The sequence below is a fragment of the Molothrus aeneus genome, chromosome 3 (genome assembly GCF_037042795.1).
Source record: "Molothrus aeneus isolate 106 chromosome 3, BPBGC_Maene_1.0, whole genome shotgun sequence".
NCBI lineage: Eukaryota > Metazoa > Chordata > Aves > Passeriformes > Icteridae > Molothrus > Molothrus aeneus.
The window spans coordinates 35,174,486-35,193,189 of NC_089648.1; the positions used below are offsets into that span (position 1 = coordinate 35,174,486).

General features: G+C 41.0%; 1 protein-coding gene across 1 annotated transcript; it reads right to left on the reverse strand.

The window, feature by feature from the left end:
• Positions 1 to 1,569: 1,569 nt before the first annotated feature.
• FAM98A (family with sequence similarity 98 member A) lies at positions 1,570 to 18,502 on the reverse strand. Its single transcript, XM_066546662.1, has 9 exons — positions 18,407 to 18,502; positions 18,133 to 18,211; positions 15,059 to 15,207; positions 13,458 to 13,592; positions 10,432 to 10,616; positions 8,926 to 9,006; positions 7,511 to 7,627; positions 4,948 to 5,115; positions 1,570 to 3,444 (listed from the first exon to the last, which is right to left on the reverse strand). Exons 2-9 carry the CDS (start codon positions 18,183 to 18,185, stop codon positions 2,692 to 2,694), a joined length of 1,641 nt encoding a protein of 546 aa, XP_066402759.1. The 5' UTR covers positions 18,186 to 18,211; positions 18,407 to 18,502; the 3' UTR covers positions 1,570 to 2,691.
• Between the last annotated feature and the right edge of the window lie 202 nt (positions 18,503 to 18,704).

Sequence of the window (18,704 nt, forward strand, 5' to 3'; positions counted from 1 at the left end):
TAAGGAAAAACAACAACAGCTGGCAGAAGCAAAGTGTTTTCTTTCCTGTTGGAAGAGTAAAGCCTCCTGGTTTTGACTTTTTTTTTTTTAACTTTCCCCCTCAAACAGGAATAAATTGGGACTTGGCCTAAGTCCTGGAAGAAGAAGGAGGAGGAGTATTTAGATGAGAAAAAGCTATCTGGGAGGAGGAAGGGGAAGCTCCTACCCCACCCCAGCATCAATTCACCATGTCACAGTGTGCAAAGGTGAGACTCTGCACTGCAGCAACAGCTATAGCCTTGCAGAGGAACTGGCAGTTCTGGCACAGAAAGCAATGTCTGAAGGCACTGATGTAACTCCAGCAGGGGCTCTCTGAAGAGCCTCCTGAGTTCCCTCTTGCTAGGAACAAGTTTACAGCACTCTTAATGCACTGACAGAAAGCACCATCCTCTTTACACTGAGGAGTGTGAAGAAAAGCAGAAGCTGTCAGCTTGAAGAGATTACATTCCCAGCAAAAGGCTCTTTTTAATTTGTCAACCTCTTTGCATTTGCTAGTCCAGGACTGACCCCACTGTAGGAACCCTAATTCTTAAAAAAACCCCACTAATTATTTTTGCAGGAATGCGGCTCATCACCAGCTAATGCTTATGACAAAGCATTACAGGGGAGACACCTTCTCTGGAGATTGCTGCTGTAAGAAATCATTGATAAACCTTTGTGTAGCAGCATTCAGTTTTAGATGCTGATAATTTGAATGGTGTTAGGCACAGATAGATGTGTATCAGTGATCCTCAAAGACCTGAATTCAATACAGAAAGCTTTTCCCTCATCAGGCTTGTTAGATTTGTTTGAAACATAAAGGAGAAAAGCCATTAAGTCAGATTCCCAAGTGCCTTTCTCAGGGACCTTTCCTTCCAAACCCGTGAATCACTAGCAGCATCTAGTGGCTGCAATAAATCAAACAGATTTTCAGGTTGACTGTGGCATGAAATACAGAAAACAAATTCTAAATAATGTTTTTTAGCTTATTTACACGACTACCTTGAATTACAGCAACACCAGTGTTAGAGAGATTGTCCCAGATACTCATGCATTACTGTAAGCCTCCTGCCTGCATCTATCTGGATTCATCCCCAAGGAAAAAACAGGTAGACTCTGCCATCATCACAGCCTCTGCTACAGTGATCTGAGCATAGTAGCACAAACCTATATTTCCACAAGGCTGCAGAGCATCAGGAAGTTCCCAGAAGCAGCATACCAAGTTCACATGGCATGCAGGAGCATAACCTAGGAGACACGTGCTCACAGAGCCTAAGCATAACTTTACACAGCAAGAGAGTACTACGAGCTGCTACACCAGGTCAGAGGGAGGAACAGAACAAAGTCAGAGCAACTGAAGATCAGTTCCTCCCACCTGCTGCTGTTCTGACAGCCCCTCAAAGGGCAGAATGCATGGTACAGCTGGGACAACTACAAAATATAAAATAGGTTACAATAAAAAAAGAGATGAAGAAGACAGAAATCCCCATGAATTCCCAGCCACAGTAGCAACTGCTTTTTACTATCAAGGAAAAGAAACTAAAGCAAACAGAACATACAGATACTTTTATTGCTCACCTTTTATACAACAGCACACCTTCAGCCATTTTCTTTCACAGCTTTTTGACAATGTTTATGTACACAAAAAAAAACCCAGCAAGAAGCATTATGTGGCTTTCAGTAAAGAAAAAAACCCAAACATTAGAACACCAAACTCAGCCAGGTTTTGTTTTCTGCAGCAATAATAAAAGGGCTTCCTCCAGGCAGGAACTAATCTTCCCAGGCCGTAGTGCATTTCTTTAAAAAGACAACCCCCAAAACAAATTGCCCTAGATTTGCTGAGCCAGTGGTATTTAACTTGTAAATAAAATAAACTTCAGTTTGTCATTTCTTCTAGCTGATTTCAAGTAAAAATTAGGTTTGGAGGAGGAGCAACTTGTTTTGGATGGATGCAGGTCAGTTTGAATTGCTACACCTAACTACAGGCCTACACACACTATCGGTTCACAATTTAGCTTAGTTTGAAATGATCTTTGCAGATTTTGGCGGCAGTCAGTCTTCATTGTTGAGCAGGTGGGAAAACGTGGTTTAGCAGGAGATAAGGCTACTGAACATGGCATCCATAGTAGAGCTCAGATAACACAAAACCCCGTTTGTCAGAGTTCCCTGTGCGCGCACACACGCGCTGTAACAGCATCGTGACTGAAACAAGAGGTCAGCGAGAAGAAAAGCAACACTCCAGACTGGTTTAGAACGTGTAACTCAACAATGATTTGGGGGGAAAAATGCAGAAGTTCTAGTGTACACTATAACAGACAAATTTGACAGGTCTTGTTATTTCTCCAAATCAAAATAGAAGGCAAACACAGCTGGCATATTTAGAACAAAAGTGTTTTGAGCAGAGGGAACCTGTCCAACATCCAAAAAGCATGTCTATTAGTTGATGTTTAGGGTGCAGGGGGTAGTGACAATATCTTTCATTCAGACAGGCAGAGGTGGGTGGGGAGGAGAGCTCTACACAAAGTTGTGCTTTGCTCTAGGCAAAACATCCCACCCAAAGAGCTTCTACCTGCTGTGTACAAACCTGTACTAATTCAAGCAGCATTTAAGTCAGGCCTCTGAAACCAGGTTTCTATTATGTGAGCTCTGCTGAAGTGTAAATTTTTAGCAGCCTCAGCTGGTGAAGTGTCTTCCTTGTCCAAAGCCAGATTGATTATACTGATAGCCTCCATGCTGGAAGTGCTGCTCAAACTGCCCTCCTTGATTAAAGTTCTGTCCACCTCTGCCCCCCCAGCCGCCTCCTTGACCTCCTCGGCCACCGCGACCGCCACGGCCGCCCCTCCCTCCTCCACGGCCACCCCCTCGATCACTGTGGGACCCACCATCTTGGTATCTGTTGTCTTGCTGGTAACCACCACCACCACCACCCCCCTGATAGCCACTTCCAGAATAAGAAGACGACTGGTAGCCACCATAGCCTCCTCCTTGGTAGCCACCACCACCATGGTAGCCACCTGCTTGAAAACCTGCATCTCTGTAGTTGCTCTCCCTGTAGCCGCCATCCTGGTAGCCACCACTTCCACCATCTGTCCAGCCTCCTTGAAGCTTGTTTCCTCTTCCTCCTCCTCTGCCACCATGATCATAACCACCACGTCCTCCTCGTCCCCCTCGATCATGGCTCCCTTGTTCGTGACCTCCTCGCCCTCCGTACGATGAGTCATAGCCTCCTCTTCCTCCTCGGTCATGACCCCCGTGGTCATAACCTCCCCGCCCTCCGTAGGAAGAGTCGTAGCCACCTCTGCCTCCTCTGCCACCGCCTTGCTGCGAGCCACCCTCTGGTCTTTTCTGCCACGGTGGCATCTCAGGAGGTGGAGGTTCAATTTCATTGGGCCTTCCTCCTCTGTCAGGCACTCTGCCCATTAGCACCTGCAAAGGGAAAGGGAAAACTGCCATAGGAGTTGTGACACCTCTCACAAGAGTCACATCTACTGAGACACACCACAGACAGCACCCACTCCAAGGTTTTTACATCCAGGCAAGTTTTGTGTTTGAATGTGACAGACCTCTGTGTCCAGTTAATAAAAGTAAAACAGGGATTATCTAGTACTTGAAGCACTGCTAACAAGACATGTCAGGAGACCAGTGCTTTGTGTTCAAACAGCAGGCACACCACCATGGGCAGCCCCAACACAGTCTTTCACTTAATTCTTTATTAGTGCAGAGTGCTAAACTCAAATAAGCACAAGTACAATGTAACATACTCTCTCTCCTAACTAGTGCTCTGAGTTCCTATAGAAGCCATTGACTTAGTAAATAAAGGGCAAAAAATTATATTTTTCAGTGAGGATATGCAGAAACTTAACAACAGACAGGTGTGAGCACTGATCAGAGTGGAACAAGACTCTAGAGGTCTTTACCTGTCTAAGGATGGTGTGACCTTAAAATTTAGCAAGGCAAAATGGGACAGGACATTTGTACTGCTTGAAGTTTTGAAGCAATATAACAAAGGAACTTTATTGGAAGAAGGTTAGTTTGCTATTTTATGCTACTGTCTTGGAAAATATTTAATATTGATAATGGAGATAAGTTAACAGATTGTACATCAGCAGCAGGGCAGTACTGCAGACATACAGCCTGATGGTAGGGTCAACCTGTCTTACTACTTAATTTCTTTCACACCAACAACACTAAAAAGGTGCAGAAATTATTTGGGTTGGATGGGCTGTGGCCAAATCACACCACTATTCCCTCCTAAATCAATTAGAACTTTACCAGAGGTACAGTTGGTACTCAAAAGGTAGAAGAGCATGCACCTATCATCACAATTTTAAAGCACCAAGTATGCTGCTGTACATAGCTACTGAGCTGCAAGTTCAGCATATATACTTTTTGAGCCTATTACTCCTGTAAAATCATAATTTTTGAAACAAAGCAAAATTGTTTGTCTAAGTCATGTTTCTCCTGTGTCATTATTAGAACTATACACTTGACTGTAATCTATTTATGTACTCAGGGCAATCTAATTTGTGGGGGTCTTGCCTAAAATGTCATTTTAGTACATTCTATTTACACAGACCAGAAACAGAGTTACTATGGAGATGCTATTTTAGATATGGTGACAGAATCAGGTAGCAACAGGGTAATGGCTTCAGTAATTCTGGTAAAACAGAGCAGGCCTACTCCCACTGAAAGTAATCCAAGGTATTTCACCAATTTTTACTGCTCCAAAGAAGGGACACTGCGACCCTCAAAAGCTGAAACTGCACTATCCATAATCCACTGATGCATTATCTGCCATACATAAACACCAAGTTTCTTATCCTTTATTTCCAAATTCACTTACAATCCTGAAAAAAAGTAGGATTTATTACTACATTCAAGTTACTTAAATATTCCTAAAAGGAACACAACATTTGTCCCCAAAGGTACCTTATTAATGGCACATGCAGTCTTTTCTCGGATGGATCCACTGCTTGTTCTCATAATCTTGGACAGATCCTGCCGAGCTGCCAAGAGATTTGCAATTGATATAGTGCACTTAGTAGATAAGAGGGCACGTTTTGGCTGGTAGACTTTAGCCAGTTTTTCTGTCTGACTCTGTCGGAGCAAAGAAAAATAAAACCCAGTCAGTTAAAGCAATGGGACATCTCATGAAAAGAATCAAATCAGCACTGAATAACAAGCCACTAGTGCAAATAGAACAAAAAGTTAATATAAAATCAGTGAGAACCACTTTATAACTGAGGATTACTTCAATCAAACTAGCATTTGTCACATTAATTTCTTAAGTAAATAGGAAGCACAATTCTGACTGAAATGCCAAGACACCAAAGAGCTGACAATTTCAACATACACATCAGATTGAATTACTTCCAGGCAAACACACAACAGAAGTGTGCCATATAGTTACATGAATTACTGCTAAAATCCAGAAGACACTGCAAGTGAAACACATCTGTTTAGGCTCCAGACCCCATTCTGTGCCTTCACCCTGACCTGCACCCATTCCAGCTGGGCCAGCATCACCCCATCTCCAGCACTTATCGGCAAAAAAAGCCCTGATAACTCATTTCACTCTTCACTCAAGCGGGCTTCTTCACAAAGACAAGGCACCAAGAGGCCTGGCAGAGCTAGAAATGAGATCCTACACTCAACTTTGCTTTGTATGCAATGTCTCTTCCTCTACTGCCTTTCAGCATTAACCACTCTGGCTTTCTTGAACACCTCAAAAGTTTTCCAGCTGAGACACGGGAGAAATCTGTGCTACCACACATGGGTTACTAGACAAGTTACATCTCTCTTCAGTCATCAACAGAGTGTAGTGTGCGATGCAGTTAAGATAAACCACACTGCCATCTGAATGCAGATGATGGCAGTGGGGACAGGCAAATCAGGTTTTCCAACATATCTTAACAGTGCAAAAACTTAGAAGCACGTTTTAAAATCCTAAAAAATCTTGTTTTCCATCCAAAGGCAGAAAACTGGAATATGGCACTGGCTAAAGGTAGGAGAAGCAAAAGTATTCACCAGTGCGTTTTTCTAGTACTAGTGTGTTTTTCCCTGCTAAGTTTGACTGAGCTCTGAGCACAATAATTTGGTCTTGTGATACTGTTTAAGGTGAAACTTGGAATTTTAAGTTAAAAAAAAAATCTCTAATAGTAGACTGCAAGGATTTTTTCCCTGGTGTTTCCACTATCTGGAGAAGTGGCTATTCAGTCATACAATTATATTCTGATACTTTTCAAATAAAAAGAAAATTATCATATTTCTAAAAGTTACTGTTAAAACAAACTCTTTTGTGTGTCTGGAATACTACAGCAACATTCTCCAAATTTGTATTGTTATGCTTAAAAAAAAAATTGCATTTTAATAGATATAAATGCATATATTTGTGGGTTTGGTGAAAATATTTTGTGTACCTAGTCAAGTTCTAAAGTATCTGAGAATTCCTAGGAAAAAACACAAAACCACGTGGATGAAGATGCCAAAGCTGTAACACAATTAGAAATCCCTGTTTTTAAAACATAATTCACACTTTTGCTCATTTTTATTCATTACTAAAATATTTAAACCGTCAGGGAGTTCTTCAGTTATCTACTAAAAAGCCTGAACAATACAAGGTTTAATAGAGAGTACAACAGTAGAAGTCCTACTCAGATGAAACAAGGTCACAGTTTATTATTAAAGTATAGCTGCTTTTTGAAAAACCACTTATCAAGAAAAAACACTCAGTGATTCTATGTGTCACAGTTTAGCACTAGTAACTGTCTCAAACACTGTCAGCAGTATACTTAACACTATGTTTGCAGATCTGGTTTAGTCCTGGAAAATAAATTATATGTACTATTTTTTTAAATCCTGTAATTTCTTTCTGAGACATAGGAAATGGGGAAATCATGTAATTATTTCTAAAAGCAGAATATGTATCATGTACTCAAGGGAGAACAGATCTCACATCACAGCCACTTGCACAGTTCAAAGACAAACAAGGCACATAAAGCATTACTCTGTCTATAAGGTAAGAACAAGTAGTGCCTTAGCAGCTTTTCTCATGTGCATCTGTGGAGTTGTGACTGCACACACGCTTAGAGTTAAGGAAATCTGATTGCTGTGGACAGCACAAAGTAAGATAAGGGATGGTCAACAGGAAGGTGCTTTTCTACCATCACAAGACACAGCACTTAATAGTTCACATTATGGTACCCAGAACACAGTTGGATCAGTAATCTCTACTTTTTCCAGTGGTTTTGGTGTGTAGCTACACACAGTCTGACTTCTCATTTTATAGACTGGTTTAAAATCCAACAGTTTTAAGTAAAATATTTTTACTCATCTTCCATTGTCATAAACCTCTCTAGAAAATCAAAACAAAGCCAGACAACTCCCGTGATTATTTCTAACTCATGAAGGACACAACAATGATGCAGTTTTCCAGAGATACTTATTATAAAGGGTTACCATCAACCAGGACTTCACAGCAAGCTTTCTGTACCTTAGCTCTGTCTGACCAGCCGAAGGATTGCACAGTAACATCCAAACGTTTGACTAACAGTTTTCTTCGGACTTCGTATTCATTGGCTATGGCTTGATTAATTGCTTCAATTTTTTCCTGAAACAAAAATTTGCAAACAATCTATAGATTAAAGTCATAAACTATGTGGATGGAAGACAGAGACAGTGATAATAACACAAGAGATAATATGCATGTCTTAAGATTGCAATTATCTACCTTGTCAAATGGACTCACAGCCAAGCTGTGCCTGCTGATGTTACTTTCCTGAAGATTCCATGGCTCATGTTCAGCCTTCTAAAATTTCTAACAGCACAAAAACTGCACACACTGCTGAGGCACTTCTCAACATCCACCAGGACAGAGAGACAAAGGTGAGAAGATACTATAGACAACAAGCTGAAGCAAGGGCATATGTAACTCCTAAGAAACAGGATGTTTGTGCCTTCTTAAAAAGTAGAAAGCTTAAGGATAAAGATAGAGCAAAGATAAAGGACTGAAAGTAAGTACAGTACTGCAAGAGAATCTTGATTGAAGCATAGTCTGCATACAGCCAAAACAACAAAGTGCCCTATAGGAAAAAATAATCATGAGAAACAGCTGGTAGCAGACAGTGGTTTAGTTAGAGCAGCAGGTGAGATATGCACCATTAGAGGATTAATATGTATATTTAAAGAGGCCTGGCTGGAGAGAGGGCAGCAGGGCCCACTTTCAGTCTCAACAATACAAGCACTGAAGGAAGCAGACTGCTGGGGGAAGATGTGCTTCAGCCTGAAGTTAGAGAGACAAGAGAGACCTGAAGTCTTGCAGCAGCAGCCATAGCTTTGAGCTTGGTGCAGCAGCAGTGACTAACCCAGGCACCAGGCTCCTAGTACAGCAGGTAACAAATCCCAGCTGGAAAAGATCACAGCTCTGCAGCCTGGGCGTACAATGTCTCTCCCAGCTCCTACCTGCATACTCACTGCCTCTTGGAGAGGCTGTGAAGGAAGCAGACTACTCCAAGTGACAAAAAGAGGGGGACATCATGAACAGACCCACAGCTTAGCTAAAAAGAAGCCCCAGAAGCAGACATGCCACCATCTCAGCAGGACTAGGTCACAGAGACAGTGCTGGTAAAGGGCAGAAGAGGAAGGTTTAAGCTACTGCACGAGCATGCTGGTCAGCACCACCACTGCAGGTCTCTGATTTTGGAAAAGTTTAGCCTGCACCTGGACCTAGAGATTCATGAGTCTAAGATCTTAGCAGTTGCTGTACATTTATTGCACCAACATATACATTATACTGCAAGAAATTATCTTCTTGTCTTCAGAAAGAGAAAAATTATTTTGCAACACACAGGATCAATACTTTGTACACTTGGAAAAGGGAAATGGGCTCTAATACCTGCAACTACTCACCCAGTGAGCTGGTCCCAGTTGTTTCTTTAATAAAGGTTTTCCAACATGATTAGGTGGAACCTTTGCTAGAGTTTCCTTCAGCTGTTAGGAGACATATAAAAATATAAGCTTTGGCTAAAAAAATTAGTTTTTCAAGATTCTAATTAAAGGAGAGGACTGTTGGACAGTGAAAGGCATGACACTGCAACCTCCAATATCAAGTTATTTTCTCTGGAACAGAGAGCCAAGCACACTTCTTCTGGAAAGTAATTGTTTTTAGATTTCTGATACTCTCAGCTATAATTATTTAAAAATTAAGAGAAGGGACTATAGAATAGATCAGCAGTAAAAACAAAGACACCATCAGGTACTGCTACTCTTGAAGCCATAAGGATTATTCTACACATCATCTCTTTAATCCATAAAAAAACCCACATTTGTATCAAAAAGCTTATTTTAAGATGATGTAAAATGTAAAATGATCCAAAGAAGGACCCCTCTTTATAATCAAAAGGAGAAAAATCTTTAGTATGAAATTTTAACTATCTTGCATTTTAGGAGTTTGGACACAAATTATCTATCCCATCTCAAAATTTCTTAGGACTTCAAGGGGGAAGTAATGGAGCGGCAGTGGCAAAAACTTCCAAAGCAGTTTGGGAAAAAAACACCAACCTGTTCATTCCAGCATGTGACCTAACACATTCAGTGACCTGGTTTTCAAATGATACTAAGCCAAATTTATTTAAGATTTTAAACTAAGTGCCTTCAAACAGCACTGTTTTGGGGAGCTTTGTAATCACAGAATATTCTGCACTGGAAGGAACCCATATCTGTTCTTTAAAGTTAAGGGTTGTCTTCTGCCATTTCCTATCTGCTGTTCTGCTCTCCCCTATCCTGCAAATTAAGTCACTAAATGTGATTTAAAAGCTTTCTGCCCCCAACCCTTGGTCTGTGCACTGGACAGTCCATTCCATTTATTTTCTCTGATTTATAAAAGTTACTCAGAAGTTTGGTTTTTTTTTAATTACAAAAGCCTGGAGAACACACACATGCAAGGAATAAAAATAAATGGAATCACAAGAAATTATGAAGTCTTAGGGAGAAGGTGTTACGTTTTACTTTTGTTACACCACCTTTTAACCAAAACATCTTTAAAACATTAGGTTCCCATACAAATTTGTTTAGGTGTATTTCTTGAAAAACATTTCTCTTTAACATTCTTCCTGAGGCCTAAGATTAGCATTTTCTATGTCTTCTGCAACAAGTGATGGGATCAAAACCTAGAGCAGTCACCCTGAAAAGCAATGATAGCAACAGTCCCTGACCTCATGCCTTGGCATGGAAAAAGCCTTCAAAATAATTTTCAAAATTCTGACTCTTTGTATATGCAGTAAAACACCTCAACTCTCCTTCACAATCCAAACACTGGAGTTTCACAAGAGGCAAATCTCACCCAGGTAGAAGCACTATTTTCCATCAAAACAATAACATCATAAATATTCAGAATTTTCTTCCTTTGGATCTTACTTTTTTTTCAATTCCGCTGAAGAACTGGAACATCGTTATGTTGGCGGGAGGCTTGGACATGCCTAAAGCAATGCAGATGCCTTTCAGCTCCTGAAAGACTTCACTGCCACCCCCTTCCTGGGCTTTTTTAGGAGGGGCATTCACACACAGCATTCTGGCAGCTTCCAGTTCTGAGATGAGGTATGCTGGGGTAAGAAAAGTTAGATTTGACCATCAGATATAAAAGAGTTATTTTAGAGCCAGTGAAAACTCAAGTGCTTACTACCAACAAATGTGCAAATTGACTGTTTTAGATAGAAGGAGGGCTAGAAATTTTGTACCTACAAAACTTCTTGTATCTTCAAGAACACTCATATTTACAATTACTGAGTTCAGTGCTAGAAACACAACAAACAGAGGACGGGTTTAGTACAATTAAAGCCTGGAAAAAATCTCTATGATTCCAGCAAGTATTAATCCCAGAGTTCAACAGAGCACAGCTCCTTTCCTTCAGGTTTTGCCCAGCAAAGACAGGAAATTAGGAACATGGAAACAAGCAGGATGAGGGACTGAGATGTGCATTTTAGGGTAGACAAGCAAGCACTTCTTGAGGCTCTAGGAAACAAGGAAGGAAACGACTAGAAAGAAGTGAAATGTCAGATGAATCTCCTCTACTTCCCCACACAAAATGTAGAGTGGAAGAATAATCCCACTGAGAAGTATTGAGAATTCATGTTTACAGTAACTTCAGAAAGAAAGGCTGTAACTGATGAAATAGAAGCTAGAATGGCTGAAGTTTTCTTCAAGAAAACTATCAGAACTGTGAGAGCCTACCATTACATTGTAACTCCTTCACCAAACAAAAAGAGAAAAAACTAAATCACAATTTCTGAACACAGTATATGCCCAGAATTTCAGCATCAGGTGTTATTTACAGTGATATAAATTTACAATTATATAAACAGCCTTTGTTTGTGGGTGTCACAACATTAAGGTTTGAATTTTAAAAAAAGCACAAGTTTAACAATACTTTTCTCATTAATCATAGTGAGTGACCATAGCAATAACATACATAAACACTTCTAAAAATAAGAAAAACTAATACTGCAGACACTTGTGAGCAGGGAAGTAAACCCACAGATATACAAAAGAAGCTTATTATTTATAAACCTGGGACAGATAAAAAGATTAAGAAAAGAGCACAGCATTTTAATGATCTCTAGAATGTCGTCTACTGAAGATACAGAATACCTTATAAATAAAAAAATTCTTAGAATATGTAAAACAGCGAAGCATCCTTTGTAAGTTCTTTCAGCAACACTTTATACAGGTTTTTCTCACACTGAACTTTCAATTATTTACACTTTTCAGGCCTACTAGAAAAGAAACTAGCAGGAGAATTTTGTCTCAAAAATTTAGAGTTCATATTTAAGCTATCTTCTAACTTCCTCAAACAATGACAGAAATTTTAAAGTCTATCACTAAGATGAATGTTCTTTAGATAGCCATTCTTTTTTTGCACAACTTTTCTGAACCAGTCTGAATCTCTTGTACTTTTTGTTTTGCAGATGCTAGTGCCTAACATTGCATTCTAGTGATGCTGTACATTAGGACAATCAATCCTAATTACTTGGGTTTATTTGGTGCTTTCATCTCCCAGCAATACTGCTACATCTTCCAAACGACAAACTGTGCTGCATTTCATTAAAATGTAAAATACCCTGACATTTCACTAGAGGGTTATCCTGTTTCTCCTGAAAAAAACTAGTTTTATGACTCACATTCAAGAGGATACCTAATAAGTTCACTTAACACAGCTAAAGAAAGTATGCTGCTATGGTGGGACACTAGAAAGGAATTTGGCACTACTGCAATTTCACATTTGACAGTAAACACAGCATTCCTGCCAGATGGGATACCAGAGTTCAGCTCCTGAACGCGGCCTTATATTACCAAAATGTACATCCCAAAGGACCTCTGGGGTAAACTGTGTGTCACAAACAAGCCAAATTTATTGAATGGCTTGGCTTACAGAAAACAAGCTGAAGAGAAGATTGTAGCTCAAACAAACTATTTCAAATGAAACAACTACCTCACTTCATCTGACATTTTTAAACATACTATAAGAAATATTCAGATTAAGTCTAATCATCTTTCTCCTACTGCTGAAATACAGGAACCTACTCTGTAAACAATTTCTTGTATCTCAGAAGGCAGAACTAAATTTCTGTTTTGAAAAGTTAAAGAATCAGCAGCAACTGAGGAAGCAAATAAAACATTACATCTTGATTTTAAAATTAGGTTAAAATTAGTACTACAGTTTCTAACTCAGGCTTATATTTTTTTATTGTAATGTGAATTAATACCACACACCTTTTACAAATTCAAGTACTATTTCTTCTCCTCTAACATTTCATAAGGAGGAAAAACAAACAATTCAGCTATTGAGATCTGACAAGTGGAAAAGGAAAGACGTCACCATTGCTAATGTTAATTTCCTTTCAATCAGCAGAAAGCAACAGTGAAGCTATTTATTAAGGATGTTGATCAAAAGAACTGGGAGCTGGGATAAAACATTCTCTCCTTCATAACAATTCTGACTGCTGTCAGTGTAGGAAAATGCAAGTTTTGTTGCACCTTGCAAGTCATCACACTAGGAGCCTCTAAAATTATGATGCATCTGATGTTAGTCGTCATTTTTACAACCATGCTAAGTAGAGTTCAGTGGCTAGATTCTGGCAGAAGTCTTCAAATAATTCCCTCTTTGTTGTGTCTTTTGAGAAGTGATAGGACAGGCTTTTTGTTCGTGAATGTCAAAAAAGTAAACATTCAAAGTATTTTCCCTCATCTACTGGGTACATATTGACTGGTAAACCCACAAGTATAATACTCTGATGCTGCAAATTACAGTAAAAATAATGCATATTTTTAGGTAACTACAGTGTAGTACATTGTGATAAAGTAACCAGTATCTCGTTAAGTGTAAGAAACAATACTATAAATCTTGCAGAAAATCAGGTTTGCTTGCAAGCACCCTTTTAACTTACTAAGCAGCAAGAGACAGTTCTTTTGATTATGAAGGCGTTTTGTCACATCTCCTGACGTTAATGATGAATATGGACAGTTCATTTCAGACAGCAGCCCACTCATTTCAAGCTGAAATTCTTCTGCTTCATTTGGACCTTAGAAAGAAAAGAATAATTCATTCACTGCTAATATATAGGGGGTATGATTAGAATGAATTAGCTATTTTAAAAGAAAATGTTAAATAGCAACCCGAGCAAAATAAGTTAAGTCCCATTTTTAATGGAGGCCAAGTGCATTTCCTGGGTTCCTCCAAGACACCGCAACCTATTTGGATCCATGATATGCTCCATTAATATAAAATTATGTTTCACTGACAGCTTTTCCAAGCTACAACAGACAGACACTGGCAACTTCTAAAATGAAAGGGGACATTAAAAACTATCGTGAATAATAAATGTGGCTTATGAGTTCTCACTTTTTTCTGTAAGCTCACATTTGTCAACTTATTTTATTTCATATCAATATCCTTTAAAAATAAGGAAGTCACATAAACCAAACTTTTGACTGATATTTCTGTCAAAAATTACTGAAACTAATCAGAATTTGTTAGGTTAAAAAAAAACAGTGATGAGAAATAACATTTTTTTATCTTTTGGAAAGAGACTTCACCCCCGAATGTCTGTTATTCCTAAACTCAAGACATACAAAATGAAGGTAGGACTTCATGGTACTCCAGCTAAAATGTTTCTGTCACTTGTGTTTAAAGAATTTGAGATAGGTGTTGGAAGACTTCTGGATTGTGTTTTTACATAAAACAAAGAATAGGAACCTTGTACTACTAGAAGGGGTCAGATACTGTGCTGTTACAGAGAAAGAAATGAAATGAAATACACTCAAAGAAGAAAGAATGAATATGTCAAAAACAGAGAGAAAGGAAAGTAACAGATGTTGAGGTAAAAGGCAGCAACCTTTGGCCACTGAGTAAATATAAAGCTAAGCTCATAAAGGCATTATGAGTTAATATATTAAGATACTCAGGAATGTGGGTTATCACACCAATTTAGTAACTTAATCTGTAGATGGTCATGACTAGCTGACCAAAATTAACTTTTTTTTTCTGAAAGCTACAGTTTGCTTCCTCTACCAAAATGAAAAACAATCATTTTCGGGCTCCTTCCCAAAAATTCATAGCAAGCACAGAGTTAAGAGAACTAACATTAAAAAGAAGATATGGTTACTGTAGTCACAAGAATGTTACCTTGAACAGTAGTATTACTGACATCAAAATTACAAATAGAAGCATTGAAATAAAAGTATTCCCACAATCTAGTAAAAACCCCACTAGCATTAATGTTTCCCTAAATCCATCTAAGAACTTTAAAAAACAATATGGTTGAAAAATTAACAGAAAAAGCTAATTTCAGAAGAAAGACTCTTTGATCACCATATTGTTTCAATCTCTACTGGCTGTTCATCAGGCAAACTTGACGTGGAAATTATCCAAAATCTGGCAGTGTGCAGGCAACACTCCCTGGTACAAGAGATATGGCCAGCCCTAATCTCTGTGGCATGCAGGAGCACACACTAAGTGCATGTTTGTGCTGGAGTTGTGACTACTTACTGTTGGTTGCCTGCACGTTCTCCTCCAGTTTACAGAAGAGCCGTAACTCAGACACCAGCCAAGCACAGAGTTTGGTGAATTCAGGGGAGCTGGCTCCATGGGAGACCGCCTGAGCCAGCGCTCCGTCGTCTAACAAGGGACCTTTGTAACTGAGGGAAAACAAAAGCACAGTTTATTAATCTCTGCTGTGACCAGTGTCCTTGGACAGATTTATTTTATGCTGGACACATTGAGAGCTACAACCACAACACATCTGCAGTGCTGATCTCATGGAATGGTGATTCCTGGACTGAACTGTAGCAAGAACCACACTGAAAACATCAGAGCAAACTCAGAATTTGTGTGCACCTTAACTCACCATCACAGAGACTGTGCCACGAAATATCATCATCAGAGGTTTCCTCCTGGAGAATGTTACCATGTACAGTGGCAACTTCTCTGCCTCCACCTCCTGAAGATGTTACTGACAACAGACCTATCCAGGGCAACTGCAGTCCCAAGGAATCCTTCCTGAGCTCTCCATGTGGGATAATTACTGCTGAACAAGTGCATCTTTTCTGTCACTTCCTATCACGTATGAAAAGGCTCCTTACAAAACAAAGCCTTTGATAGAAATATTACAAAAGTGATCTGCATAAAAATATCATCTCTTGAAAAACCAACCTCTCTAAATATACACAAGAAAAATTAATGGAATTGGTTCTTTGCATAAGCAAAATAAGCCAAAAATCAGACCTAGTGTAAGAAAGCATGAGTTTATAGATGAGATCTTAGAAAACATAGCTTTTAGAACATCTGTGTACTGATAATCTCTCAGAGGGAGAATGAAGAGTAGGGAGAAGGCTGCCTTATCAACCAGGTAGAAGCTCAAGTCAGAGTTTACCTCAGTATTTTAGGAAAAACATGTACAATATTATTTTGATATACTGCCCTCAAAAGAGACAGACATCCAAGAGTGCTCATAACCAAATGAAATCTCTCCTGGAAACTTCCACGTAAAGTCACCCACTACCTCACAACAATCCAACGAGTCCAGGCAACTCTTGGCAAACCTCAGCAATAAAAAAGCATCTCAAATTGAAATGTAATTCTCCTCACTCTGCTCCTGTGCTTAATACCACAGAGAAAGGATTTGGCCTTTACTGTAGTGGCCTGTTACTTCAGCCAAGGAAGATGAAGAAGCCTCACTCAAAAATAACTTTTACCTCACAGAGCAGCTCGATTGGTGCCACAGTTAATCTACTGGCAGCTGGTGGGAAGCTGTAATCTCATGTATTACAGCCCTACTGCATGACCACAGCAAGCTAGACACTTCAAGAGGATAATCAGAGCAAGTTCCAGTCCCATCCCACAGACGTCTCAGGCCTACATGTGTAGGTCTGGGAACAGCTGGGGCTCAGAACAGAAGCATCCAGTTATAGGTCAAAGTAGAAAGGAAGCAATGGCAAGCCTTGTGCTTTGGCAGGTCTGTGATTTAAGTGCCTGCTCAAAACCTCCAGAGGCACCTCTTCTTTAACAGAGGTAATATCTTGAGTGTGTTATTTCTTATAATTATGACTTCAGCTACACATCAATCTGGCCAATAATCCAACTTGCAGATTCCTAACTGCAAGCAGCATTTTCCTTCTGTTTCTGCCAATGGCACGTGTTCCAGAGCTATGCTCTCTTTGGTAACATTGTGCTATCCCATCTGTTTGCTTTTTCAACAGTTCAACAAACTGATGCACAAGACAAGAGGCCACCATCTGAACACCCCGAGCAAAATTACAAAAAGAAACAGCTCCCTAACATGAGAGCTCTCTAACATTTCTCTCTATGAGAAAAAAAAAAATCAAGTGATATATTAGGAATATCTTCAGTATCTGATGGGAAAAAATGAGCTGAACCACGAAGACCACAGAGCTACTGCCAAAGCAGAAAGCCTCAAACACCCCAGTCTTTCCAGACACCAAGGATCAGAAGTCCTTTAGACACATGCAGTAGTTTTCCCAGTTGTTACCAATATTGCTGAGGTCTCGTGTCTTTCATCCTCCAGATTTTCTTTTTTTCACTGTTGCCAACTGTGCTTCGTATAACTTACTTGTTCAACTACTTTCACTGTTTGCTTTACTTATTTATGCCAAAAGTCAACAACACTTTCTGTCTATAACTGCACAAATCACAACTCCTTCAAGCCACTAGTATCCTTTTAAACATATGAAAGAAAAAAGAAGCCAATCACTAAAATCAATAAAATCAATAATTTTCAATATTTTCAATGTGGCAGAGCTGCCTTTTCACATTTCAGTCAGAGAAATACCTGCTAAGACAGAAGCCTATTTGTCAAGCTTTGAAACTATCACCACTAACCTAGCCTGGAAATACAATCTTTGCTGGAGCATAATGACTTTAGCCACAGTGATTTATGGGAATGGGGCCAACGTCAGTAAATACAGCTGTTTGCATGCAACCAGCAGGAGAAATGAAATTGTAGCTGCCTGTCCTCTGAACTCTCAACAGTTTACAGACATAGGAGCTTAAAGCAGGACGTATTCTCTACGCTCTCTCTTTCATACTTATGCAACCTTTCCTGACTCTGACAAAGCAACAGGTCAGTAACAGCAAAAGGTTCCTGTGCTATATTACCCTGAGAAAATGTAAAGAAGAAAAACACTTGCTCATTTGCAATTCTTTTTACTCTTCCCCCCCCCCGCAAAAAAAAAAAAACATGAAGCCTTAAAGTTTTCTTATTGTCTGACGTATCTCTTTATCCTATCCCACCCTCAGCTAGGGCCGCTGTGCAGAACAGAGCAGCAAGAGACCAGATGGCATCCAAGAATCAGGGGGATCAGCTCGCACGGAGAAGGGACTCACTGGACAAGGCCGTGCAGCTAAAAGCCAGCCCAGCTGCCATGGGGCACCATCATCAGCCGGGCTCCGGGAGAGGCTCTGACCGAAACGGGCCATTCCAGGCGCGGCCCTTCGGAGCGGGGCGGCCCCGCCTGTGCGGGGCGGACAGCGGCGCCGTGCCGGGGCCGCCCTCTGCTGCCGGCCCGCACGGGGAGCGCCCCGCACCCCCAGCCCCGGACACATACCCCAGGTCCTCCAGCGACTCCAGCACATCGTTCTCCAGGAGCTCGAACTCCATCCTGCGGCGGGGCACGACGGGTGGACCTAGGCGACACGGCACTCAGCGCTACCCGTACTCGCACTCCCACCGCCCGCCATTCCCCCCTCCTCTCGCCCATCCCAGCCTCGTGGGGGAGACTCAGCTCTCACCCCGTGCCGTGCGGCGAGGCAGCACTCCCGGCGCCGCAGCCCCTGTCCCCGCGCCGCCCATGACCGCCCGGCTCCCCGGGCCCCACGCACCACGCTCGCAGCTGCGCCGCCGACTGCCGGGTTGGCATCTCAGGGCGGGGAGCGCGGCGCCGCAGGCCCCCGGCCTCCCTCTTCACCCGGCTTCTCTAGGGCCGCCTTCACCGATGCCTGATGGGCGCCACCTCCGTCCGCGACGGTCTCCGCCTATCCGCCGACCGGAGCACCATTGCTAAACTGGGACACGGGTGCGAGGCCGGAGAACGGGCCGGTTTTGTGGGAGAGGAGCCCGGGACGAAGTCACTTTTGTGTTCAGGCGCCGGCGCGGGCAGACCCGGAAGCAGGACTCCTC